Consider the following 25,781-nt stretch of genomic DNA (forward strand, 5'->3'; position numbering starts at 1 on the left):
GTATGAATTAACTATGTTGTAGAAAGCACTATATAGCAGCGAACTTTGCATTTGTATGGTTGCTTTTATATTGAAAGAAATGTGTAAACCAACTTCGACACTTTAGGCTCTCACAAACAGTAGAGAGAATATATTTTAATACAATTAATTGAGACATAATTATTGACCAGGAAACCAGGAATCCCTTTTTGTAAACACCACCTGAGAGGCAGACATCTCATCCAGTATCTAGCACATCGTATTATGTCGTACATTGATGCTCAGCCTGGATTTGGCTCTGGAGTGGGATTTGAACCCCAACTTCCGGGCCTCTTGATTAAGCAGATGAGTCCTGTACTCTCAAATAAAAACAAAAATAATTTGCTGGAAACACTCATCAGGTTAGTCAGGATCGATGGCAACAGTAACGGGATTAATATTTCATGTTGCAAACCGTTTTCATGAACAGAATTTTCTGCTTTCTGATGGATGGCATCTTCAGTTTTTATTTTGCTTTTCGATTCAGCCAATGCACTCTTGGGTTTAAGAATGAGAGGTGAACTTGAACCATACAAAATTTTGTTTGGGGCCTGGCAGTCTGGATACAGGAAGGATGTTTATCTTGTTTGGAATACTCAGACTCAGGAGAAATAGTGTCATATAAACGGTCAGCCAGTCAGGACATGGATAAACAGAAATTCCTTCACTCAGAGAGTAGTAAGTCTTTGGAATTCTCTGTGCAAGGGGTCAGTGAAAGCTCAGTCATTCAGTATATTTGAGATGGAAAATTTTTGCATATTTAAGGGATCAACGAGTTTTGAGATTAGTGCTGAAAAATGGTGCTGAGGTAGAAGATCAGTCATGATCTTATTGAACAGTGGAAGAGGAAAGAGAGGCTGAATAGCTTACTTCTCATGCTCCTGCTCTGTGTGTTCATGATAAATAGCAGTCACACATGGAATTAACATGGCTCTCAGGTTTCAATGCGTACAGTCAAACAGATGGAGACAGGCCCTTCGGCCCACTGACTCCCTGCTAACCATCAGGTACCCATTTACACTAAAAATATTTCACCATCCACACGTTCCCTGCTGCTCTGCAAGATTCTACCACTCACCTACGTACGTACAAGAGGCCGATTACCATCCCAAACTGCAAGGCTTCTGGCTATGGGAGGAATCCCACTGTGACAATCTAGCTCATCGTTGACTCGGGCAATTGTGGGCCACGCTGTAACTGTAAGCACAGAGCTAGGATGGATGAAAATTAAAGAAAAATTGCAGGTACTTGGAAATATGAAGCAGAAAAAGCTGAAAACACTCAGGTCCATGGAACCCATAGCAAGTGGGAATAAAAAGGATCGTTTTTCTAGCTGGCTGCCAGTGACTAGTGGTGTCCTGCAGAGGTTAGTGTTGGGTCTGCTTCTTTTTATGCTATATATCAATGGTTTAAGGTGATGGAATAGATGGCATCTTCTGAAACTAAGGACTGATGCTAGACTAAGATTGTTTGAATAGCTGGAAAATTAATTAAAATACAGAACCTCTTAGTTTCTAGCTGAGCCCAAGATGGAAGGAGACAAATGGATTTGGATGCAGAGGACAGGAACTCAAATTCCTGGACCAGTCATTTAATGAGCCCCATGAACCAGACAGGTTAACTGATTAACCCAATGGGGCTTTAAACCAATAATTAGAAGGGAAGAAGGGAACTTAGGGATGAAAATAAAGTCAGGTTGAAGACAATCCGAGATGTAGAGTAGTCTTGAGCAACAATCTGTTGGAGGAACTCAGCAGGTGTAGCAACATCTATGGAGAGGGGGGTGGTTATAAATGTGGAAGGGATTGTTGACATTTCTGTTCAAAACCCTGCACTGGGACTAGAAACATTGTTTTATGAAGGCCCATGTGTCAAAGGATCTCTTTAAAACCCATCTACCAGCCCCTTTCAAGGAATTATATATCTGTACTGCCAGATCCCTCTGTTCTTCCACTTTCCTCACTGTCCTACCCTTCACTGTATAAGTACTATCCTGGTTATTCCTCCCAAACTGCAACACCTCACACTTGTCTGCATTAAGTTCTATCTGCCACTTTTCAGCCTGCTTTCCCGATGGTCCAGATCCTGCTGCAAGCTTTGATAGTCTTCCTCAATGTCCACTGCACCCCCACTCCCGGTGTCATCTGCAAATTTGCTGATCCTGTTTACTACGTTATCATCCAGATTGTTAATACAAACCCACCACTGATCCCTGCGGCACACCACTAGTCACAGGCCTCTACTCAGAGGGCAAGCATCTACTACCACAGTTTAATCCAGTTTGCCATCACATCCTGAACGGCAAACGACTGAACCTTCTTGACCAGCCGCATTTGTAGGATTTTGTCAAAGACCTTGCTAATGTCCATGTAGGCAACATCCACTGCCCAGCCTTCATCCACTTTCATGGTAACCTCCTCAAAAAACTCTGTAAGATTGGTTAGACGTGACCTACCTACCACTCACAAAGCGAAAATCATGGTCCTGTCTATCTTAGTACCTATATATCCGGTCCCTTAAAATACTGACAGTAATTTACCCACTATGGATATCAGACTCACTGGCCTATAATTACCCGGCTTATTCTTAGAGCCTTTCTTGAACAACTCTGAGCAATATTGGCTGTCCTCCAGTTCACCAGCAATTTCTACACTTGTCTCCCACAAGGTCCTTGTCAGGCCCTAGGAACCTACTCAACAAAGTTTGGCTCAAGACAGCAAGCATCTCCTCTTCTGTAATCTGTATGGTCCACGACCTCAATGCTGTCTTGCCTCTGTTGGATAGACTCTGTGTCCGTCTCCTGAGTAAATACACATGCAAAAAAATCCATTAAAGATCTCTCCCATCTCTTTCAACCTCACGCATAGATGATCATGCTGATCCTTAGGTGGACTATTTTTGTCCCTTCTCTCCTTTTGCTTTTAATATATCAGTAGATGCCCTTGGGACTCTCCTTCAGCTTATGTGCCAGAGCAACCTCATGTCTCCTTTTAGCCCTCCTGATTTCCTTCTTTAATTCAGTAAAACTGGATCGGCTAGATTTGTTCTTGCTGGAATGAAGGGTGCAGATATGTGACACGATAGAAGTCTACAAAATTATGAGAGGAATAGATTGGGTTGCTAGCTGGTACCTGTTTTCTCTGGTAGGGATGTCTAAACGCAGAGGGCAGAGGTTTAAGGTCAGAGGGAGGACATTTAAAGGAGATCTGAGGGGTAAGTTTATTTCCTACACAGAAGGCTGGTTTCTGGAATCTTCTGCCAGAGGAGGTGGTGGAGGCAGAACAGGAACAACAGATAAAAGGCATATGGATAGGTATGTGAACGAGCAAGGCATAGAGGGATTAGTGTTGATAGGCATGATTGTCAGCACAGATGTAATGGATCTAAGAACCTGTTCCTTTGCTGCACAACTGGCTGAATGGCCTAATTCTGTCTGTACGTCTTATGGTCTTGTAGAATGGGGTTAAGAGGGCAAATGGATCAGCCATGATGAAAAAGTGGAGCAGAATCAATGGGCTGAATGGCCTAATTCTTATGGTCTATTGCAAAGTAGTTTTGCATATTCAGAAAATATAATTAAAGTGCTACACATGAAGTTATTAACATGATTAATGTTCACAGGATTGTGGTTAATATATTAGCCTGGCCAGAAATCTGAATAAATATTTAGGAATAAATAAGTACTTAGGAATCAGAATGGAGCTTATAGGGTTGCCACAAAATTAAAAACGTGGGATTTGATTGTTTACAGTCTATTTCACTAAATTAACAGAGAGAACCAAGAATAATGTATTCAGGTTTACAAATGATAAATGTGGGATATGGTAACGGGTGGCAAGTTGAACTGCTGCTAAGGTATTAAAAAGGTATACACAACACACAAGAGGCTGTAAATGCTGGAAGCTGAAACATAGAATCTTTTGGAAGAACTCAGTGGGTCAAGCAGCATCCGTAGTTGGGAGAGCTGTTGTTAACATTTCAGGTGAAAACCCTACATCAGGATTGAGGAGATGTCCAGTATAAAGAGGAGAGGGGAAGTGGTGAGATGGGTGGGTACCAGAGCTAAATGGGGGACCAAGGAGAGGTGAAGACTGACAAGCAGGTTGAGCCAGGTGAGGGAGGAGAAAGGGTGGAGCTGGGAGAAAGGTACACAGGTTGGTTAAATGAGGAAAAAAGTGGGAAATGGTGTATGACATGTGGAGGCGTGAGGTTACCTATTTTAAAAGGAAGAATACAAATGCAGAATTTCTGAAAAACTTTGAGCACTCTGAGATGTTTATAGTCAAAGATTTGGATTCTTACATATGAATCTTAAAGTTAATATGCAGGTACAATTAAACAAATGGTATTATAAGGAGATTGAAGTTATAGGATTAAGGTAGTCATCTTATGGTTGCAAGGGGCTTTGGTAAGATGGCCTAGTGTTTTTGGTCTCATTATGACAAGGGTATTCTTGCTTTGAAGACAATGTAGTGACAATTTACTGTTTTTTTTCCTGGGAAGTCTTGTTGCAAGTAGAGCACAGCTGTGCCACCAAGGATAGGTCTGGTCTTGTTTACAGAAAGGAATACTTAAAACGACACAGTTGTTTCATGGGGGAGATTGAGAAGAACAGGTAATTTGTAGAGTTTAAAGCAATGAGGAGTAAGTTCACCGAAATGTGTACAATTCTTTGTTAATGTAACCAGGTAGACCTGAAAGACTCGTTCCTGTGAATGGAAAGTTGAGAGCTTGGGGTCAAGACTTAGTGGGCCAATTTGGTTTGAAGTACAAAATTCACAGAATTTTTAAGCTTTGGAATTTTTTCTACTGAAGTTACGGACAATAACTTGTTGAATTTATTCAAGAGTGGGTTGATAGGTTTTTGAGCATGAAGGAAAAGGAGAAAGGAGTGGAGTTATAAGACCAGCCTTGATTTTGAAAACAGAGCACATGCCCTGTTACCAATTCTGATGCCTTTGTGATCTTAGTTTGTACTCCTCTGTGGCCCGGTTTAAAGCCCTTGAGGTGGTAGGTCACAGTGACAGTGTCCTTCCAATCTCAGTTAGAATCTTAGTACTAAGCGGGTGGTATTGCCACATGGGATAATGGTGAGTATAGAAGTTGGCCCTTGAATCCACATGGACTGGCTGGCTGTTACTCCTGTAAAGTTGAGCCTGCAACAGGCAGATTGGTGAGGAGAGGGGAAGGTCAGGTTAGCTTTCTTTGTCCCAAAACATTAATTGAAAATGCAGCAAGAAAACCCTGCAGACAATGGAAATCTGAAATAAATAAAGGCAACTGTAATTGTTCAGTTGGTTAGGCAATGTCTGTGGAAAGAGAAGGGTGAATTAGAAGGAGGGTTAGTTTTCAGTAGCAGAGAGGATGGGGGAAGAGATGGACAGAACAGGGAAAACATTAATGATGGGGTGAGATAAAATAGATTATTGGTGCAATTAGAAGCAGATTATGCTTTTGTCTGTTTATGCGTTGCAGACGGCAGGGTTGTGGGACCCATCCAGCACATAATACTATACTGATGGAGAGGAAAACTGCATAAAAGTCACACATCAACAATTTGCAAAAATGGCCAGTGCTGATACAGACAGAGTGAAAGAGCAAGTTACTGAAACTTGGAGAAATAAGTCCAAAAGACAGAAGGTGGGGTGTTACACATAAAGGAGCTAGAGGAACTCGGTGGGTGAGGCAGCATCTACGCAAGGAAATGAACTGTTAATGTTTTGGATCAAGAGCCTTCATCAATCCTGAGTTCCTACAGCTCCTTATGTCTTGGTCCAAATTTCCAGCATGTGCAGTCTCTTGTGTCTCCAGAAGATGTGGTGTTGTTGCTCAAGCCTGTGTGGGTTCTCAATCTATCATTCTGGAAGGCAGCAGGCAGGCAGATCCCAGTGGCAGTGAAATGAAGAAAAAAATCAACAGGCAACTAGAAGCTCAGGGTCAGTCCTGTGGATGAATGCAGAGATCCCACGAAATAAGCCAATCTGGGTCAATCCTGTGGATGAATGCAGAGATCCCACAAAGTAATCGCCCAATCTGGGTTTTGTTTCTGCAACGTAAAAAATCATATTTATGATGTCTGAATGCAGCATACAGGTTTGGAATTTTGTTGGCTGATGCATGTGTTGCAAATTCTCCCTCAGTGTGGATAAGTGGCAAAAGAGTGCAATGGGGGAAAATGATGGGCATGTGGGAGACAATAAGATGCAGGGGTGCAGGAAAATTAGAAAGGAGTGAACAGAACTGTTGGGATTGCTCCTTGAGAGACGGCAGAGACCAGATAGCCCGAGAGACCTCCTCCATTCTGGTGATTCAAGTAAAACATGGGATGAAATTGTACCCAGCTGACATTCACAGGCAGGGACACAGAACTAGTGGTTCATGTATGGTCTTGTGTGAATTTAGACTCACTCACAGCAGCAAGTCTTCACACAGAAGTTGACCAGTTGGCTGGTAACAAAATCATGGCTGACACCTCTGCAATTCTGTTTTGTTAATTTTTGGTAGGGCAACATGTGAGCTGATTTGAGAACTGGGTAACATTTTGGAAGTGCAGAAGCTGATTGTGTTGACCCCATGTTTTTGGTCTCCGCACAGAGGAAGTGGAAGAGGAGATGGAAAATGGAGAGCTGCAGGAACTTTCTGAGAACGAGCGGCACCAGCTGAAACACCGCGAGCTCTTCCTGTCACGACAGCTGGAATCCCTACCAGCAACCCACATCAGGTAACTGGGGAGGGGGCAAGCGCGAGAGCTCTCTGTAACCAGGGAGGGGGCAAGCTGGAGGGCTCTCTGTAACAAGGGGGAGGGCTCTCTGTAACCGGGGAAAAGGCAAGCGGGAGGGCTCTCTGTAACCGGGGAGGGGGCAATTGGGAGGGCTCTCTGTAACCGGGGAGGGGGCAAGCAGGAGGGCTCTCTGTAGCCGGGGAGGGGGCAAGCAGGGCTCTCTGTAGCCGGGGAGGGGGCAAGCAGGGCTCTCTGTAACCGGGGAGGGGGCAAAGGGGAGGGCTCTCTGTAACCGGGGAGGGGGCAAGCGGGAGGACTGTCTGTAACCAGGGAGGGGGCAAGCGGGAGGGCTCTCTGTAGCCGGAGAGGGGGCAAGCAGGGCTCTCTGTAACCGGGGACGGGGCAAGGGGGAGGGCTCTCTGTAACCAGGGAGGGGGCAAGCGGGAGGGCTGTCTGTAACCGGGGACGGGGCAAGCGGGAGGGCTCTCTGTAACCGGGGAGGGGGCAAGCGGAGGGCTCTCTGTAACCGGGGACGGGGCAAGCGGGAGGGCTCTCTGTAACCGTGGAGGGGGCAAGCGGGAGGGCTCTCTGTAACCGGGGACGGGGCAAGCGGGAGGGCTCTCTGTAACTGCGGACGGGGCAAGCGGGAGGGCTCTCTGTAACCGGGGACGGGGCAAGTGGGAGGGCTCTCTGTAACCGGGGACGGGGCAAGCGGGAGGGCTCTCTGTAACCGGCAAGAGGGCAAGCGGGAGGGCTCTCTGTAACCGGGAGAGGGCAAGCGGGAGGGCTCTCTGTAGCCGGGGAGGGGGCAAGCAGGGCTCTCTGTAATTGGGGAGGGGGCAAGGGGGAGGGCTCTCTGTAACCGGGGAGAGGACAAGCAAGTGGACTCTCTGTAACCGGGGAAGGGGCAAGCGGGAGGGCTCTCTGTAACCGGGGAGGGGGCAAGCGGGAGAGCTCTCTGTAACCGGGGACGGGGCAAGCGGGAGGGCTCTCTGTAACCGGGAAGGGGCAAGCGGGAGGGCTCTCTGTAACCGGGGAGAAGGCAAGCGGGAGGGCTCTCTGTAACTGGGAGGGGGCAAGCGGGAGGGCTCTCTGTAGCCGGGGAGGGGGCAAGCAGAGCTCTCTGTAATTGGGGAGGGGGCAAGGGGGAGGGGGCAAGGGGGAGGGCTCTCTGTAACCGGGGAGGGGGCAAGCGGGAGGGCTCTCTGTAACCGGGGAGGGGAGAAGCGGGAGGGCTCTCTGTAACCGGGGAGAGGACAAGCGGGAGGGCTCTCTGTAACTGGGAGGGAGCAAGCGGGAGGGCTCACTGTAACTGGGGAGGGGGCAAGCGGGAGAGCTCTCTGTAACCAGGGAGGGGGCAAGCAGGTCTCTCTGTAACCGGTGAGGGGGCAAGGGGGAGGGCTCTCTGTAACCGGGGAGGGGGCAAGCGGGAGGGTTCTCTGTAACCAGGGAGGGGGCAAGAGGGAGGGCTCTCTGTAGCCGGAGAGGGGGCAAGCAAGGCTCTCTGTAACCGGGGAGGGGGCAAAGGGGAGGGCTCTCTGTAGCCGGGGAGGGGGCAAGCAGGGCTCTCTGTAACCGGGGAGGGGGCAAGGGGGAGGGCTCTGTGTAACAGGGGAGAGGGCAAGCGGGAGAGCTCTCTGTAACCCGGGAGGGGGCAAGCAGGAGGGCTCTCTGTAGCCGGGGAGGGAGGAAGCAAGCAGGGCTCTCTGTAACTGGGGAGGGGGTAAATGGGAGGGATCTCTGTAACCGGAGACGGGGCAAGCGGGAGGGCTCTCTGTAACCGGGAAGGGGGCAAGCGGGAGGGCTCTCTGTAGCCGGGGAGGGGACAAGCGGCAGGGCTCTCTGTAATTGGGGAGGGGGCAAGGGGGAGGGCTGTCTGTAACCGGGGAGGGGGCAAGCGGGACGGCTCTCTGTAACCGGGAAGGGCAAGCGGAGGGCTCTCTGTAACCGTGGAGGGGGCAAGCGGGAGGGCTCTCTGTAGCCGGGGAGGGGACAAGCGGCAGGGCTCTCTGTAATTGGGGAGGGGGCAAGGGGGAGGGCTGTCTGTAACCGGGGAGGGGGCAAGCGGGACGGCTCTCTGTAACCGGGAAGGGCAAGCGGAGGGCTCTCTGTAACCGTGGAGGGGGCAAGCGGGAGGGCTCTCTGTAACCGGGGAGAAGGCAGCGGGAGAGCTCTCTGTAACCGGGGAGGGGGCAAGCGGGAGGGCTCTCTGTAACCGGGGAGAAGGCAAGAGGGAGGGCTCTCTGTAACCGGGGAGGGGGCAAGCGGGAGGGCTGTCTGTAACCGGGGAGGGGGCAACCGGGAGGGCTCTCTGTAACCGGGGAGGGGGCAAGCACGAGGGCTCTCTGTAACCGGGGAGGGGGCAAGGGGGAGGGCTCCCTGTAACCGGGGAGGGGGCAAGCGGGAGGGCTGTCTGTAACCCGGGAGGGGGCAAGCGGGAGGGGTCTCTGTAACCCGGGACGGGGCAAGCGGGAGGGCTCTCTGTTCCCGGGGACGGGGCAAGCGGGAGGGCTCTCTGTAACCAGAGATGGGGCAAGCGGGAGGGCTCTATGTAACTGGGGAGGGGGAAGTGGGAGGGCTCTCTGTAACCAGGGAGGGGGCAAGCGGGAAGGCTGTCTGTAGTCGAGGAGGAAGCAAGCAGGGCTCTCTTTTACCGGCAAGAGGGCAAGCGGGAGGGCTGTCTGTAACCGGGAGAGGGCAAACGGGAGGGCTCTCTGTAGCCGGGGAGGGGGCAAGCGGGAGGGCTCTCTGTAACCGGGGATGGGGCAAGCGGGAGGGCTCTCTGTAACCGTGGAGGGGGCAAGCGGGAGGGCTGTCTGTAACCGGGGAGGGGGCAAGTGGGAGGGCACTTTGTAACCGGGGAGGGGGCAAGTGGGAGGGCTCTCTGTAACCATGGAGGGGGCAAGTGGGAGGGCTCTCTGTAACCGGGGAGGGGGCAAGCGGGAGGGCTCTCTGTAACCGGAGAGAGGGCAAGCGGGAGGGCTCTCTGTAACCGGCGAGGGGGGTAAGCGGGAGGGCTCTCTGTAACCGGGGAGGGGGCAAGCGGGAGGGCTCTCTGTAACGGGGGAGAGGGCAAGGGGGAGGGCTCTCTGTAACCGGGGAAAAGGCAATCGGGAGGGCTCTCTGTAACCGGGGAGGGGGCAATCGGGAGGGCTCTCTGTAACCGGGGACGGGGCAAGCGGGAGGGCTCTCTATAACCGGGAAGGGTAAGCGGGAGGGCTCTCTGTAACCAGGGAGAAGGCAAGCGGGAGGGCTCTCTGTAATCGGGAGAGGGCAAGCGGGAGGGCTCTCTGTAACCGGGGACGGGGCAAGCGGGAGGGCTCCCTGTAACCGGGGACGGGGCAAGCGGGTCGGCTCTCTATAACCGGGGACGGGGCAAGGGCGAGGGCTCTCTGTAACCCGCAAGAGGGCAAGCGGGAGGGCTCTCTATAACCGGGAAGGGCAAGCGGGAGGTCTCTCTGTAACCGGGGAGGGGGCAAGCGGGAGGGCTCTCTGTAACCGGGGAGGAGGCAAGGGCGAGGGCGCTCTGTAACCGGGGAGGGGGCAATCGGGAGGGCTCTCTGTAACCGGGGACGGGGCAAGCGGGAGGGCTCTCTATAACCGGGAAGGGTAAGCGGGAGGGCTCTCTGTAACCGGGGAGAAGGCAAGCGGGAGGGCTCTCTGTAATCGGGAGAGGGCAAGCGGGAGGGCTCTCTGTAACCGGGGACGGGGCAAGCGGGAGGGCTCCCTGTAACCGGGGACGGGGCAAGCGGGTCGGCTCTCTATAACCGGGGACGGGGCAAGGGCGAGGGCTCTCTGTAACCCGCAAGAGGGCAAGCGGGAGGGCTCTCTATAACCGGGAAGGGCAAGCGGGAGGTCTCTCTGTAACCGGGGAGGGGGTAAGCGGGAGGGCTCTCTGTAACCGGGGAGGAGGCAAGGGCGAGGGCGCTCTGTAACCGGGGAGGGTGCAAGGGCGAGGGCTCTCTGTAACAGGGGAGGGGGCAAGCGGGAGGGCTCTCTGTAACCGGGGAGGGGGCAAGCGGGAGAGCTGTCTGTAACCGGGGAAATGGGCAAGCGGGAGGGCTCTCTGTAACAGGGGAGAGGGCAAGCGGGAGGGCTCTCTGTAACCGGGGAAAAGGCAAGCGGGAGGGCTCTCTGTAACCGGGGAGGGGGCAATCGGGAGGGCTCTCTGTAACCGTGGAGGGGGCAAGCGGGAGGGCTCGCTGTAACTGGGGATGGGGCAAGCAGGAGGGCTCTCTGTAACCGGGGAGGGGGCAAGCGGGAGGACTCTCTGTAACCGGGGAGAGGACAAGCGGGAGGACTCTCCGTAACCGGGAGAGGGCAAGCGGGAGGGCTCTCTGTAACCGGGGAGTGGGCAAGCAGGACTCACTGTAACCGGGGACGGGGCAAGCGGGAGGGCTTTCTGTAACCGGGGACGGGGCAAGCGGGAGGGCTCTCTGTAACCGGGGAGAGTACAAGCAGGAGGGCTCTCTGTAACCGGGGAGGTGGCAAGCGGAGGGCTCTCTGTAACCGGGGAGAGGGCAAGCGGGTGGGCTCTCTGTAACCGGGGACAGGGCAAGCGGGAGGGCTCTCTATAACCGGGGAGGGGGCAGGGCGTAGGGCTGTCTGTAACCAAGGACGGGGCAATCGGGAGGGCTCTCTGTAACCGGGGAGAGGGCGGGGGGAGGGCTTTCTGTAACCGGGGAGGGGGCAAGCGGGAGAGCTCTCAGTAACCAGGGAGGGGGCAAGCGGGAGTGCTGTCAGTAACCGGGGACGGGGCAAGTGGGAGGGCTCTCTGTAACCGGGGAGGGGGCAAGCGGGAGGGCTCTCTGTAACCGGGGACGGGGCAAGCGGGAGGGCTCTCTGTAGCCGGGGATGGGGCAAGCAGGGCTCTCTGTAATCGGGGAGGGGGCAATGGGGAGGGCTCTCTGTAACCGGGAAGAGGGCAAGCGGGAGAGCTGTCTGTAACCGGGGACGGGGTAAGCGGGAGGGCTCTCTGTAACCGGGAAGGGGGCAAGCGGGAGGGCTCTCTGTAACCGGGGACGGGGCAATCGGGAGGGCTGTCTGTAACCAGGGACGGGGCAATCGGGAGGGCTGTCTGTAACCAGGGAGAGGGCAAGCGGGAGAGCTGTCTGTAACCGGGGACGGGGCAATCGGGAGGGCTCTCTGTAACCGGGGAGGTTGCAAGCAGGAGGGCTCTCTGTAACCGGGGACGGGGCAAGCGGGAGGGCTCTCTGTAACCGGGGAGAGTACAAGCAGGAGGGCTCTCTGTAACCGGGGAGAGGAGAAGCGGGAGGGTTCTCTGTAACCGGGAAGGGGAAGCAGGAGGGCTCTCTGTAACCATGGAGGGTGCAAGCGGGAGTGCTCTCTGTAACTGGGGAGGGGGCAAGCGGGAGGGCTCTCTGTAACCGGGGAGAGGGCAAGCGGGAGGGCTCTCTGTAACCGGGGACAGGGCAAGCGGGAGGGCTCTCTGTAACTGGGGAGAGGGCAAGCGGGAGCGTGCTCTCTAACCGGGGAGGGGGCAAGCGGGAGGGCTCTCTGTAACCAGGAAGGGCAAGCGGGAGGGATCTCTGTAACCTTGGAAGGTCATGCAGGGCTATATGTAACCGCGGAGGGTCAAGCGGGAGGGCTCTCTGTAACCGGGGAGGGGCAAGCGGGAGGGCTCTCTGTAACTGGGGAGAGTACAAGCAGGAGGGCTCTCTGTAACCGGGGAGAGGAGAAGCGGGAGGGTTCTCTGTAACCGGGAAGGGGAAGTGGGAGGGCTCTCTGTAACCATGGAGGGTGCAAGCGGGAGGGCTCTCTGTAACTGGGGAGGGGGCAAGCGGGAGGGCTCTCTGTAACCGGGGAGAGGGCAAGCGGGAGGGCTCTCTGTAACCGGGGACAGGGCAAGCGGGAGGGCTCTCTGTAACCGGGGAGAGGGCAAGCGGGAGCACGCTCTCTAACCGGGGAGGGGGCAAGCGGGAGGGCTCTCTGTAACTGGGAAGGGCAAGCGGGAGGGATCTCTGTAACCGGGAGAGGGCAAGCGGGAGGGCTGTCTGTAACCGGGGAGGTGGCAAGCAGGAGGGCTGTCTGTAAGTCTCAGCCCTGTGAATAGAAAATGTTACAGATACATTACGTCAGGCAGGAGGGAAAAAAATGATAAATTTCAGTTTGGTGATGAGCCATTGATTTGAAGCATTAATCCTGACTTGAGAATCTCCTGTGTTTCCCATTTTCCTTTTGCATTTCCAGCATCTGTAGTTCTTTTGATTTTATTTTAACCCCAGAGGTCTTGTGATGCTGAGCAGCTGTGTGCTGTGCCAGGATCTTGGTGATAATGAATAACACGACCATGTGATTACAAAAAACTTATCTGGCTATGTGTTTATCCTCCTGCTCGACTTGCTTTATTCTTATGATGGTGAGGCTAAGTACAGCTCCAGTGCCATATTTAAGTTTGCTGACGATTCAGCGTATAAGAGGGAGATTGAAGATCTGGTTGAATGGTGCCGCAACAATGACCCCTCAATCTACATCAGTGAAACCGAACAGCTGATTATTGACTGCAGGAGGAAGAAAGGGGGTTTGGAGGTGGAGAGGGTTAGTAACTTTAAATTCCTTGGCCTTATTGTATCAGTGGATCTGTCCTAAGACCAGCCTGTAACTGCCATTACAAAGAAGACATGGCAGTGTCTTTACTTTCGTAGGAGTTCGTAAAGATTCAGCAAGTCATCTAAAACCTTGACAAATTTCTATAGATGCACAGTGGAGAGTATTCTGACTGGTTGTATCATGACCTGGTGTGAAAACACCAATGCCCCAGAACAGAAGGCCCACAAAAAGTGTTGGATACAGCCCAGTCCTTCACAGGAAAGACCCTTCCCACCATTGAGCACTGGAGTGCTGCCATGAGAAAGCAGCATTAATCATCGAGGACCTCCACCATCTAGGCCATGCTGTCTTCTTACTGCTGCCATCGGGAAGGAGGTACAGGAGCCTTGGGTTTCACACCACCAGGTTCAGGAGCAGTTATTACCGTCCAACAATCAAGCTTCTGAACCAGTGTGGATAACTTCACTCACCCCAGCACTAAATAAATTCCACAACCTTTGGACCCACTTTCAAGGATTCTGCATCTCATGTTCTCAGTATTATTGATTTACTATGATTATTTATTAGGTTGTTTTCAGTTTGTCTTTTGCACATTGGTTGTTTGTTAGACTTTGTAGCTTTTCATTGATTCAATTGTATTTCTTTGTTCTGTTGTGAACATCATGAAGAAAATGAATTTCAGGGTTGTATGTGGTAACATACATACCTTGATAATAAATTTACTAAGAACTTTGGTTCACAAAATCTTTCAGGAGGAAATCTGTCAAACTCATTTTGCCCAACCTATCAGTGACTCAGGGCTCTCAGCAATGTATTGATGTTTGAAAGGTGTCTATAATGGTGCAACAATTCATTCCATAGTTCCAAAATTGCTTTGTCAAAGCGGGAAAAGGAACTCAGAAATGACGATGACCTGGGCTATTTGTCTACCTACATTGCACCCTCTGTAACTGCTTTACTATTTTCTGCACAAAAAGCTGGAGGCACTCAGCAGGACAGGCAGCATCTATGGAGAGAATTGGCAAAATCCCACTGGCCGCAGTCACCCCATCCCTTTCCCCTTCTCCCCCACCTTCTTTATCTGTTTACCACCCACCTATTCCTCCTATTGGTTCCCCTCCCTACCTCCTTCCCTTTACCCCATGGCCCACTGTGCTCTCCAATTAGATTCAGCTCTTTTCTCCTCCACCCATTTAGGGCCCAGCCTGCCACTATTCCCACCTTTTCCTCACCTGCTGATCACCCCCTAACATAGATCCACTTATCGTCTGCCAGCTCTTACACTGCCTCCCCTCACCTTTCCCTCCCTTCCCCCTCCCCCCTCCCTTTTTATATTGGCCATCTTTCCCCTTTCTAGTCCTGATAAACAGCTCAGCCTGACACGTCAACTGTTAATTTCCCTCCAAAGATGCAGCCGGACCTTCTGAACTCCTCCAGCTTCCTTGCTGCAGATTTCCAGTGTCTGCAATGTCTTGCGTCCCCACTAAACTTTGCGTTCTTTTTCCTTTTTCAGTGTATGTATGTATGTGTGTATGTATGGTCTGTCTGGATGGCATGAAAATAAAAAAAGACACTTTTCACTATATCTTGGTACATGTGACCATAATTAGCCAATAGTAGTCACTGAACTCATATAGAGTAAAGTGTTTTCCCAGCTGAATCGAGTCCCAATGACTAAATTGGGTAAGCGATCCCACAGATGAGGCATAACCCTATCTTAGTTATTCCTCATGATGCATGTCCATGAGGACATCAAGACTGGCTAGTTCTGATGTAATGTCATCAACTTGTAAGTATAACTCAGATTTTCCTCTTTACCAGATGCTGCCTGACCCTCTGGATATTCCCAGAATTCCTATGTCAATTCATATTACAGCAACCACAGTGTTTTGTTTCTGTAGTCCTAGCAAGTTTGCGCTCTGCCATCTGTTTGTATTAATATCCTTCTCTTGACTGGAGGAGTGTCAATTAACAAGCCTTCCCCGCCCTCTCGGTCAGCACCACCATCACCAATGTCCTTCACTATATTACAAATGTCCCCTTACTTCTCCACCCCCTTCCTTCTTTTCAGCATATAATGCATTTAATTTCTAACATTTCCATGCTTTGGTGATGGCTCTTTGACCTGAAATGTTAACTGTTTTTCTTTTCAGATGCTGACAGACCTGCTGTGTATTTCAGATTTTCAGCTATCTGTGATCTTACTTTAGGATGTTGATTGAGAGTTGAAGATTATCCAGGAGTCTGGAGGAACATAGTCATAGAGCATGGAACAGACCCTTTGGCCTCGACCAGACCGTGCCGACCAAGATGTCATTCCAAGCTAGTCCCGGCATTCGGCCCATAACCTTATAAACCTTTCTCATCCATGTACCTGCCCAAATATCTTTTAAACAGTTATTACTCCTGCTTCAACCACTTCCTTTGGCTTCTTATTCCACATGCATTCTACACTAATGGTTTAAAAAATGTTTCTCTCAAGTACCTTTTAAATATTTCCTCTGGCCTTAAATAAAGTAAGTCACGATCAAATGGCAGAGCAGATTCGATGGGACAAAATTCTGCTCCCATATCTTATGATCTAAATCTGTGGCCTCAAGTTTAATTCTCCAACCCTGGAATATGTACGTTCTTCCTGTGACCACGTGGGTTTCCTCCAGGTGCTCCATTTAACTCCTACAGTCCAAAGATGTATTGTCAATAGGTTAATTGGACATTGTGAGTTGTCCTGTCATTAGTCTAGGGTTAAAAAGGTGTGCTTGCTGAGCAATCCGACGCTGGGCTGGAATGGCCTGATCCACACTGTATCTCTAAATAAATGAATGAGACTATGTGTATCCACCCTATCAATGCCCCGCATGATTTTATACACCTCAATATGAATACTTCTCCATCTCCTACACTCCATGGAGTAAAGTCCTAGCTTGTCCAATCTCTCCCTGTCACTTAGCCTGGCAGCATCCCTGTAGATTTTTCCTATAGCAGGGCAACCGAAACTGAACACAATACTCAAGTACACAGTCTCAGCAATGCCTTGTACAACTGTACTATGACCTCCCAACTTGTATATGTAGTATTGACTGATTACACTCATGTGTCACAAGATTTCTTCACCAGTCTGCCTGCTGGTGACTCCAATTTCAGGGAACTTTGTACTTGAACTCCAAGCTCCCTCTGTTCAACAACGCTCCCCAGAGTCCGTTCATTCACTGTGAAAGACCTGCCTGGATTGACTTTCCAAATTACAACACCTTGCACATTTCCAAATTAAAACCCCATTTGCTATTCTTCAACCCACTTACTTAGTTTATCAACTATTTTTGATCATTTTCACCGTCTACTACAGCACTTGTTTTCATGTCATTTGCAAACTTACCGTGCCAATCTTATCCAGATTGTTATTATAAGTGACAAACAAGGGACCCAGCACTGACCCCTGAGGCACATCACTTGTCACAGGCTCCCACTCTGCGAAACGACTTTCCACTGTCATCGTTTACTTCCTACCATCAAGTTAGTTGTGATTCCAATTAGCCAGCTCCTCCTAAATTCCATGCAGTGTAATATTCCAGAGCAGCTTAAAGGCCCTATTAAAGTCCATATTGACCATGACTATTGCCCTGCCCTCAAATTCTTCTTGGTCACATCAAATATTAATTAAGTTTGTAATACTTGAATTCCCCACACACAAAGGCATGCTGATGGCCCCTAATCACTGTCCCCCACCCCCCACTGGTTAATCAACCACTTTCAAAACTCCCTTATTTTCTTCTAATATCTTCCACACAGGACAGGAGGTGTGATGTCTCACCTGAACAGGATACCTCCAGGAGTACGGCACCACATTCAGACCTGAGCTATGTGGTCAGTTTTTGAGTGCGCCTCAAACCCAAGATCTTCCAACAGTGGAAGGGAGGAGTTCTGTGTACCTGTCCGAGACTCTTACTGACACCTTTTTCAATTCCCTTCCAGGGGAAAGTGCAGCGTTACGTTGTTAAATGAAACAGAGTTGCTTTTGTCCTATCTGGAACGTGAGGTAAGAGTCAGCTTCAGCAAGCATTTATCACTTGTCATGTTTCTATGTAGACATTTCAGTCGTTTGTATTAGATGCCAGCAGTTTGTCTGCCGCTCTGAGCCACCATGCCATCTTACATTGAACTATACCGTTCACCGGGCATTGACTCACCGTCCAACACACTGGCCACGGGTAAATTAACTAGTCCCTGGACAAGGGAGAGGGAATAGGTCAAAGTTCCTGTCTCATATTGTTTCTGAAAGCAATTTGTAAGAGGACTTTAGTAAGGATATGCATGTGACACTCATAAGAACTTAAGGAGGACTAGGCCACCTGGCCCATTGAGCCTGCACTGACATTCAGTGATGTCATGGCATATCTGGCCATGTACATAGGTCCATTTATCTGGCCTCTCCACGTAATATTAAATATTTAATGAGGTAACCTCTACTGCTTCCTTGGGCAGAGAATTACACAGTTTCATTATTCTCTGGGAAAAGCAGTCCCTCATCTGCATCCTAAATCTAGTCCTGAATCTTGAGTCTCTATCTCCTAGTTCTAGTCTGTACTAATGGAAACAACTTGCCTGCTTCTGTCTTATAATTTTATTATTCTGTTCCTTTCATAATTTTATATATAGTTTTTTCCCTTTATTCCTCTGAATTCCAGTGAGTTCCTCTGAATTCCAATCTCTTCTCGTAAGCTAACGCCCTCATCACAACGATCAGTCTGGTGAACCTCCTTTGCACCGCCTCCAAAGTCGGTGTATCTTTCCACAAGTAAAGAGACCAGAATAGCACTCAGTACACCAGGTGTAGCCTTACCAGTACCGTGTACAGTTGAAACAAAACTTTGAAATTCAATCCCTCCAGCAATGAAGACCAACGTTCCATCTGCCTTCCTGATAACCTGTTGTACCTGCCAGCCATCTTTGTGATTCATGCACAAGTACTCCCCAGTCCCTTTGCAGAACAGCATGCCACAACCTTTCACCACTTATATAATAATCGGATCCCAAAAATTCCACAAAAAACCTCCTTAATGGAGGTCACAGCTCGGCACCATCTTAAGCCATTCACATTTTCTGCTTTATATAGTAATATCTTACTGTTTTCATATTTTGGGCCAGTTACTTTTATGAAGTAACACACACAAAAAATGCTGGTGAATGCAGCAGGCCGGGCAGCATCTCTAGGAAGAGGTACAGTCGACGTTTCGGGCCGGGACCCTTCATCAGGACTAACTGAAAGAAAAAGATAGTAAGAGATTTAAAAGTGGGAGGCTTTAACTTCCGTTAATGTCCCTCCTCCCCTTCACACCCCATCCCTTATTTATTTATTTAATATATTTTTTTTATTCCCCCCCTTTTTTTTCTCTCTCTCTTTTTCCTCCCTCCGTCTCTCTCACTATAACTCCTTGCCTGCTCTCCACCTCCGGGCTCCCCTCCCTCCCTTCTCTTTCTCCCCAGGCTTCCTGTCCTATGATCCTCTCCCTTCTCCAGCTCTTGGCTCCATCCCTCCCCCTCCTGTCTTCTCCTATCATTTTGGATCTCCCCCTCCCCCTCCCACTTTCAAATCTATTACTATCTCTTCCTTCAGTTAGTCCTGACGAAGGGTCCCAGCCTGAAACATCGACTGTACCTCTTCCTAGAGATGCTGCCTGGCCTGCTGCATTCACCAGCATTTTTTGAGTGTGTTGCATCTGCAGATTTCCTCGTGTCTGCACTTTTATGAAGTATCTTGCTTGTTTAGTGGTTCCTTACTTTATAAAGTTTTCCCAATCTTCCAATGACTTTTGTATGCATGAGCTTTCAGTTTTTGTCCTCCTTTATTTTATAGGTTACCCAAGGCCAACTCTCCCCACCCATATTGCCCTTGCTCTGAACTGGAACATACTTCTAGTCAGCACTGAAAAAATCATTTGAAAGTCTTCCATTGTTCCTCAGCTGTCTCATCATATAGCCTGAATTTCCAGTCTATGCTAGGCAACTCCTCCCTCACTCCATTGTAGTCTCCCTTGTTTAGGCATAATACATTGGCTTCAATCATACTGTGATCACTCTGTCCAAGAGAATCACAAATTACAAGATTATTACTTTTACCTGTCTTACTACAGGTGCAAGATAACACTTTCCCTGGTACGTTCAGTAACATGCTGTTTAAGAAAGCTATCGTAGGTACATTCTGTGAAGTCTTCCTCGACCATATCATTTGCCCTATCCACTGTATGTGCAAGTTGAAGTCCCCATGAGAACTGCTGTCCCATTCTTGCACACATCAGATATTTCTTGGTTTATTGCCTGTGCCTCTGTAATGTTATATTTGGAGGTCTATAGACAACTCCCACCAGTGATTTTTTTTGTCCCCTATTATTAATGCCAATCTCTGCCCAGATGGACTCAACATTCTGCTCCTTAGATCTTATATAAACTCTCTCTATCGCCCTGATCTCATCCTTAATTAACAACACTACCCCACCTCCCTTGCCTTCATGCCTATCCTTTCATATTACCTGATACCCTCGGGTATTTAATTCACATACACTTCTACCCTGCAGCCACATTTCTATAATGGCCACTAAATCATACCCCTTTGTACAGATTTGTGCCACAAATTCACTGACCTTGTTTCAAAACTCTTTTCTAACTTTTGTTTTGGTTTCTACATTGCTTCCCTCTTCTCCATGGATTCCCATCTCCCTGCCATATGTGGTATAGTGGTGTTTAAACCCTTCCCAACATCACTACCACACAATTCCACTAGGCCATTAATCCCAGTTCTGCCCAGGTGTAGGCAGTCTGGTTTACACTGGTCCCATCTTCACAAGAACTGGTTCCAGTGCCCCAGGAATCTAAAAGTTTCTCTCCTGCATCACTGCTCACATCACATATCCATCTTAACTATTCTGCTATTCCTTCTCTGACTAGCAAGTGGCACAGTTAGTAATCCTGAGATTATTATCTTTGAGATCTGACTTTTAATTTATGTCCTGGCTTCCCAATTTCAACACTTTTCCCCCCTATATTGTTTTTACTTACGTGTACCAGGACAACTGGCTGTTCACCTTCCCTTTTTAGAATGCTCTGCAGCCACTCAAAGACATCCCTGTCCCTTGCACCCAAGAGACTACAGACCAACTGGGAGTTCCTTTTGCAGTCACAGAAGCTCCTGTCCATTCCCTAACCATGGAATCCCCAACCACTCTAGCTCTTCCACTCTTTAGTCTCCCCCCCAACTTCTTACTTCTTCTCCCCCCCACCCCACCCATCCACCCACCTTTCCCCTCATCTGACCTCACCTATCATCTGCCAGCTTGTACTCCTTCCCCTTCTCCTCCTTTTTCTGGCTTCTGTACCCTTCCTTTTCTGTCCTGTTGAAGGGTTTCAGCCCAAAGCATTAACTCCATATATGCTGCTTGATCTGCTGAGTACCTCCAGCATTTTGTGTCTAAAGCAGTATATTTATTTTGGAGAGAGATGACCACAGGCTTCCTGCTACTGTTGGTCCTCATTCCCAGTCTTCTCTTAGCTCTTTAGCCTGCAGTGTGACTAACTCACTGAACATGTTATCCACAACATCCTCACCATTACAGATGTTTCCGAGTGAATCCATGCACAGCTCCAGTGCCGCTGTGTGGTTTGACTGGAGCTGCAGCTTAACGCACTTCTGACACACGTAGTCATGGAAGCCTCCCTGCACTCACCTGCCGTAACACATGAGCTTTGAGGGAACAAAATGAAAACCTACTCTCTCGTTACCTTGGCTTGCTCGGCCTCCTCATCGGGGGTTCCCAGCCTGGGGTCCACAGACCTCTCGGTTAATGGTAGGGGTCAGTAGCATAAAAAAGGTTGAGAGCTGATGCTCCTCACCAAAGCCTACACTTTGACAACCAGCTGATCCTTCTCAAAATGGCTGCTCCACTTCTTCCTAACTTCCTTTCCTTAGCTGCTGTTAGTTAGCTCATTAGCCAATTAACTAGCACTTCGCCAAACATGCCCCTTTCAAGTGGAACTCACTAGCAGTCCCAAGGCCCATCTCTTTTAAACTCTCACAGCTCCCACTCCAAGTCCCAGCTCTCACTTCTCTTCTTTAGACAGAACAGACACTAAAGTCTGCTGATGTCTTTTATAAACCCACTGACTCTTACAGCTATCTGGACGATACCTCTTCCCATCCTGTCACTTGTAAAACTGCTATTCCCTTTTCTCAGTTCCTCTATCTCCGCCACATCTGCTCTCAGGATGAGGTTTTTCATTCCAGAACTACTGAGGTGTCCTCCTCCTTCAAAGAAAGGGGTTCCCTTCCTCTAATATCAACACCGGCCTCGCCCCATCCTCCCGCTGCCACGCCAGGGATAAGGCTCCTCTTGTCCTCACCTACCACCCCACTTGCCTCCGTGTCCAACACATAATTCTTTGTAACTTCCACAATCTCCAGCGGGATCCCACCACCAAGCTTATCTTTCCCTCACCCCCCTCCTCTCTCCACTTCCCACAGGGACACTCGCTACATGACTCCCTTGTCCACTCGTCCCTCCCCACTGATCTCCCTCCTGGCACCCGTCCTTGCAAGCGGAACAAGTGCCACACCTGTCCCTACACCTCCTCTCTCACCACCATTCATGGCCCCAAACAGTCCTTCCAGGTGAGGTGACGCTTCGACCACTTGGACGAGCACCTTCACCCTGTTTGTGTGGTCTCCCATTCAATTTTACTTCCTATTCGTATTTCAGCATGTCAGTCCATGGCTTCCTCTACTGCCCAGATGAGGCCACTCTCAGGTTGGAGGAGTAATACCTATATTCCATCTGGATAGTCTCCAGCCTGATGGCATGAACATTGATTTCTCAGACTTCTGGTAATTGCCCCCCCGCCACCTTCATCATTCCTCATCCTTGTTTCCTTCTCACACCTTCTCTTCTTACTTGCCCATCACCTGCCTCGGGTGCTCCTCTTCCTTCCGTTTCTTCCATGGACTTCTACCCTTTCCTATCAGATTCCCCCTTCTCCAGCCCTTTATCTTTTTCACCAATCAACTTCCCAGCTCATTACTTTCCCCCTCCCCCTTTCCCCCTCTCCCAGTTTCACCTATCACCTGCCACCTTGTACTTCTTCCTCCCCTCTCCTCACCTCCTTATTCTGACTCTATGAGATCCTTGGGAAAAGTCTGGCCTTGGAGTAGAAATACAAATGCCCAATGACGTTGAGTGGCAGGAATCCATTGTGGGTCAGGACTGAAAGACCTCATATCCAATATGTCTCTAATTTCCAATGAAGGGACTAAATAGGATCCTCCTCTAGCCGGAAGAATTTCATCACTTTCCTTCAGTACCACAACAGAAGGGACAGTTTGGAAAGGGGTATTGTTGGATATACCCTTCAAAACCAATTTCTCCTAAACCAAGTACATCAATCTAGTCTTCTTCGGCTGTCCATGGATTTTCGATGTTGACTGAGGCCTGGGCAAGATTGTATGGAAGACCAGCAGTTGCCCATGCTGCAAGTCTCCCCTCTCCATGCCACCGATGTTGTCCAAGGGAAGGGCATTAGGACCCATACAGCTTGGCACCAGTGTCGTCGCAGAACAATGTGTGGTTAAGTGCCTTGCTCAAGGACACAACACGCTGCCTCAGCTGAGGCTCGAACTAGCGACCTTCAGATCACTAGACTGATGCCTTAACCACTTGGCCATGCACCACACCTAGTATTCGTAGATTAATCTAGTATTCCTTTTTAAAATCACCCACTTTATCCAATCCTTTCTGTGGATCTCCTGCTGCATTTTATTAGCCAGCTTAGGAACTTTTTTTCTATATCTAGCGTGCTATACCTGCTTTAAGTACAAGATTTCTTTATTCTGTATCTGTATAGTGTAAGTTGTTGCTTGACCATTAAAGAAAATTCACTCTGTCCAAGAGCAAATGACTGCAGATGCTAGAAATTCAAATACAAACAGAAAGCTTTTGATCAGGCATCATCTCTGAAAAGAAAAACAGAGTTAACATTTCAAGTCAAAAACCCTTGATCAGAACTGTGAAAGTGAGATTAAAAGAGATGTTTAATGGAAGGTGGTGGGAGGGGTGAATAGGACAGAGGAAAGATTTGTGATGGTTTGAATCTTGAGCAAATGACTTAATGTCAGAATTATAATCAAGTTTAGTATCACTGACATACGGCATGTATGTCATTAGATTTATTGTGTTGTGGCAGCAGTGCTTTGTAAGACAGTAAGTAGTGCAAAAGTGTAATAGAAACAAAGTGTTCTTGGTCAAGAACAGTTCAGAAATCTGATGCTGGAAGAAGATGTTCCTGAAACAATGAGTGTGGGTCTTCAGGCTCCTGTGGCTTGTCCCAGTGGAAGTAACGAGAAGAAGGTATGTCCTGCCTTCCTGAGACGCCATCTTTTGAAGATGTCCTTGATGTTGGGGAGGTTTGTGTCTGTGATGGAGCTGGATGAGTCTCCAATTCTTTGCAGCCTCTTTCAATCCTGCACATTGGACCCTCCAGAGCAAACAGTGATGCAACCTGTCAGAATATTCTCTGTCGTGTGTGTGTATATATATATATATATATATAAATTTGCTAGTCTTTGGTGCCGTAACAAATCTCAACTTTCCAATGAAATATTGATGTTGGTACATTTTCATGATTGCATCAATGTATTGAGCCTCAATGCTCTGAGATGCGCTTCAATCTGCTCACCCTTTCCATTGCAGACCCCTCAGTGAGGAGTAGTGTGTGTTCTCCTGACTGCCCCTTCCTGAGTCCATAATCAATTCCCTGGTCTTGCTGATGTTGAGGGCAAGTTTTGTTTTTGCTGTAACACTACTCAACCAGCCAGTCTATCTCACTCCTGTACACCTTCTCATTGCCATCTGGGGTCTGCCAGCAGCAGTGGTGTCATCAGTGAATGTATTTATTGCTTGTGAGTTGTGCCTAGCCATGCAATTATGAGTGTAGAAAGAGTAGAGCAGCTGGCTAAGTGTTCATCCTTCAGGTGCACCCGTGTTGATTGCTAGTGAGAAAGAGATGTTATTACCAATCTGCGCTGATTGTTGTCTCCCAGTGAGGAATTTGTTTGCAGACGGAGCTATGGAGGCCCAGGTTTTGAAGCTTGGTAATTAGGTATGATGGTGTTGAAGACTGAGCTATAATTGATCAATAGCAGCCTGACATAGCTATTGTCCAGGTGGTCCAAGGCCTTGCTTAGGCAAAAGTTAATTCTAGCCATGACCAACTACTCAAAGTACTTCATCACGGTAGATGTGAATGCAACTCGGTGATAGTCATCGAGGTAGCTCACAATCCCCTTCTTGGGCACTGATATGTTTGAATCCCTTTTGAATCAGGAGGGGAGTTACAACTGTAGCGGTGAGAGGTTGAAAATATCCTTAAACACTCCAGCCAGTTGGTTGGCACAGGTTTACGGTACCCTGCTAGGTACACAGCTGGGGCTGGACGTCTTGTGAGGGTTCACCCTCTTGAAGGATTTTCTAGCACTGACCCCAAGACAGAGATCACAGAGTTGCTGTGGTGATTTGCATAAGTATAGTTATCCTTTCCCATCCAGAGTGTGCATAAATAGGGAGTGAAGCAACACAGCCATTTATGCTGTTCGGTTTCGCCTTGCAGGAGGTCATGGCGTTTAAACCCTGCCACATTGGACGTGAATCCAATTGTATCTCTAACTCCACGTGGAATTGCCTTTTTGCTCTTACAATGGCTTCCGTGGCTCATGCCTGGACTTCTACAGTGTTGGATTCTGGTCCATTGGTCTTGAATATCACTGATCTAGCTGTGAGCATTCTGCAAATCTCCAGATTTATCCAGGGCTTCTGGTGTGGGAAGATTCAGTATGTTCTTGAAAGTACACACCCATCCACACAAGTCTTGATGAAGTTGGTGACGACTGTGGCGTATTCAGTCAGATCCGAAGATGAATCTCTGAAAATGGTCCAGACCGCTAATTCAAAGCATTCCTGTAAACATTCAGCATCAAGTTGGATAAGTCACCAGGACCGGATGAGATGTACCCCAGGCTACTGTGGGAGGCGAGGGAGGAGATTGCTGAGCCTTTGGCGATGATCTCTGCATCATCAATGGGGTTGGGAGAGGTTCTGGCGGATTGGAGGGCTGCGGATGTTGTTCCATTATTCAAGAAAGGGAGTAGAGATAGCCCAGGAAATTATAGACCAGTGAGTTCAATGGCTGGTAAGTTGATGGAGAAGATCCTGAGAGGCAGAATTTATGAACATTTGCTGAGGCATAATATGATTAGGAATAGTTAGCATGGCTTTGTGAAAGGCAGGTTGTGCCTTACAAGCCTGATTGAATTTTTTCAGGATGTGACTAAACATACTGATTGATCAAGATAGAGCAGTAGATGTAATGGATAAGGATTTCAGCAAGGCATTTCATAAGGTACCCCATGCAAGGCTTATTGAGAAAGTAAGGAGGT

At 49.0% G+C, this 25,781-nt stretch overlaps 1 protein-coding gene across 2 annotated transcripts in view; it reads left to right on the forward strand.

Moving 5' to 3' along the window:
• mta1 (metastasis associated 1) overlaps nt 1-25,781 on the forward strand; it is a 149,118-nt gene that overhangs the window by 27,726 nt on the left and 95,611 nt on the right. For both annotated transcript variants that reach the window (XM_072264908.1, XM_072264917.1), the window contains exons 4-5: nt 6,613-6,739; nt 17,282-17,345. In XM_072264908.1, the coding sequence (XP_072121009.1) occupies nt 6,613-6,739; nt 17,282-17,345 (191 nt within the window). The remainder of the gene's footprint in view (nt 1-6,612; nt 6,740-17,281; nt 17,346-25,781) is intronic.

This window comes from Mobula birostris, chromosome 1 (genome assembly GCF_030028105.1).
Source record: "Mobula birostris isolate sMobBir1 chromosome 1, sMobBir1.hap1, whole genome shotgun sequence".
NCBI lineage: Eukaryota > Metazoa > Chordata > Chondrichthyes > Myliobatiformes > Myliobatidae > Mobula > Mobula birostris.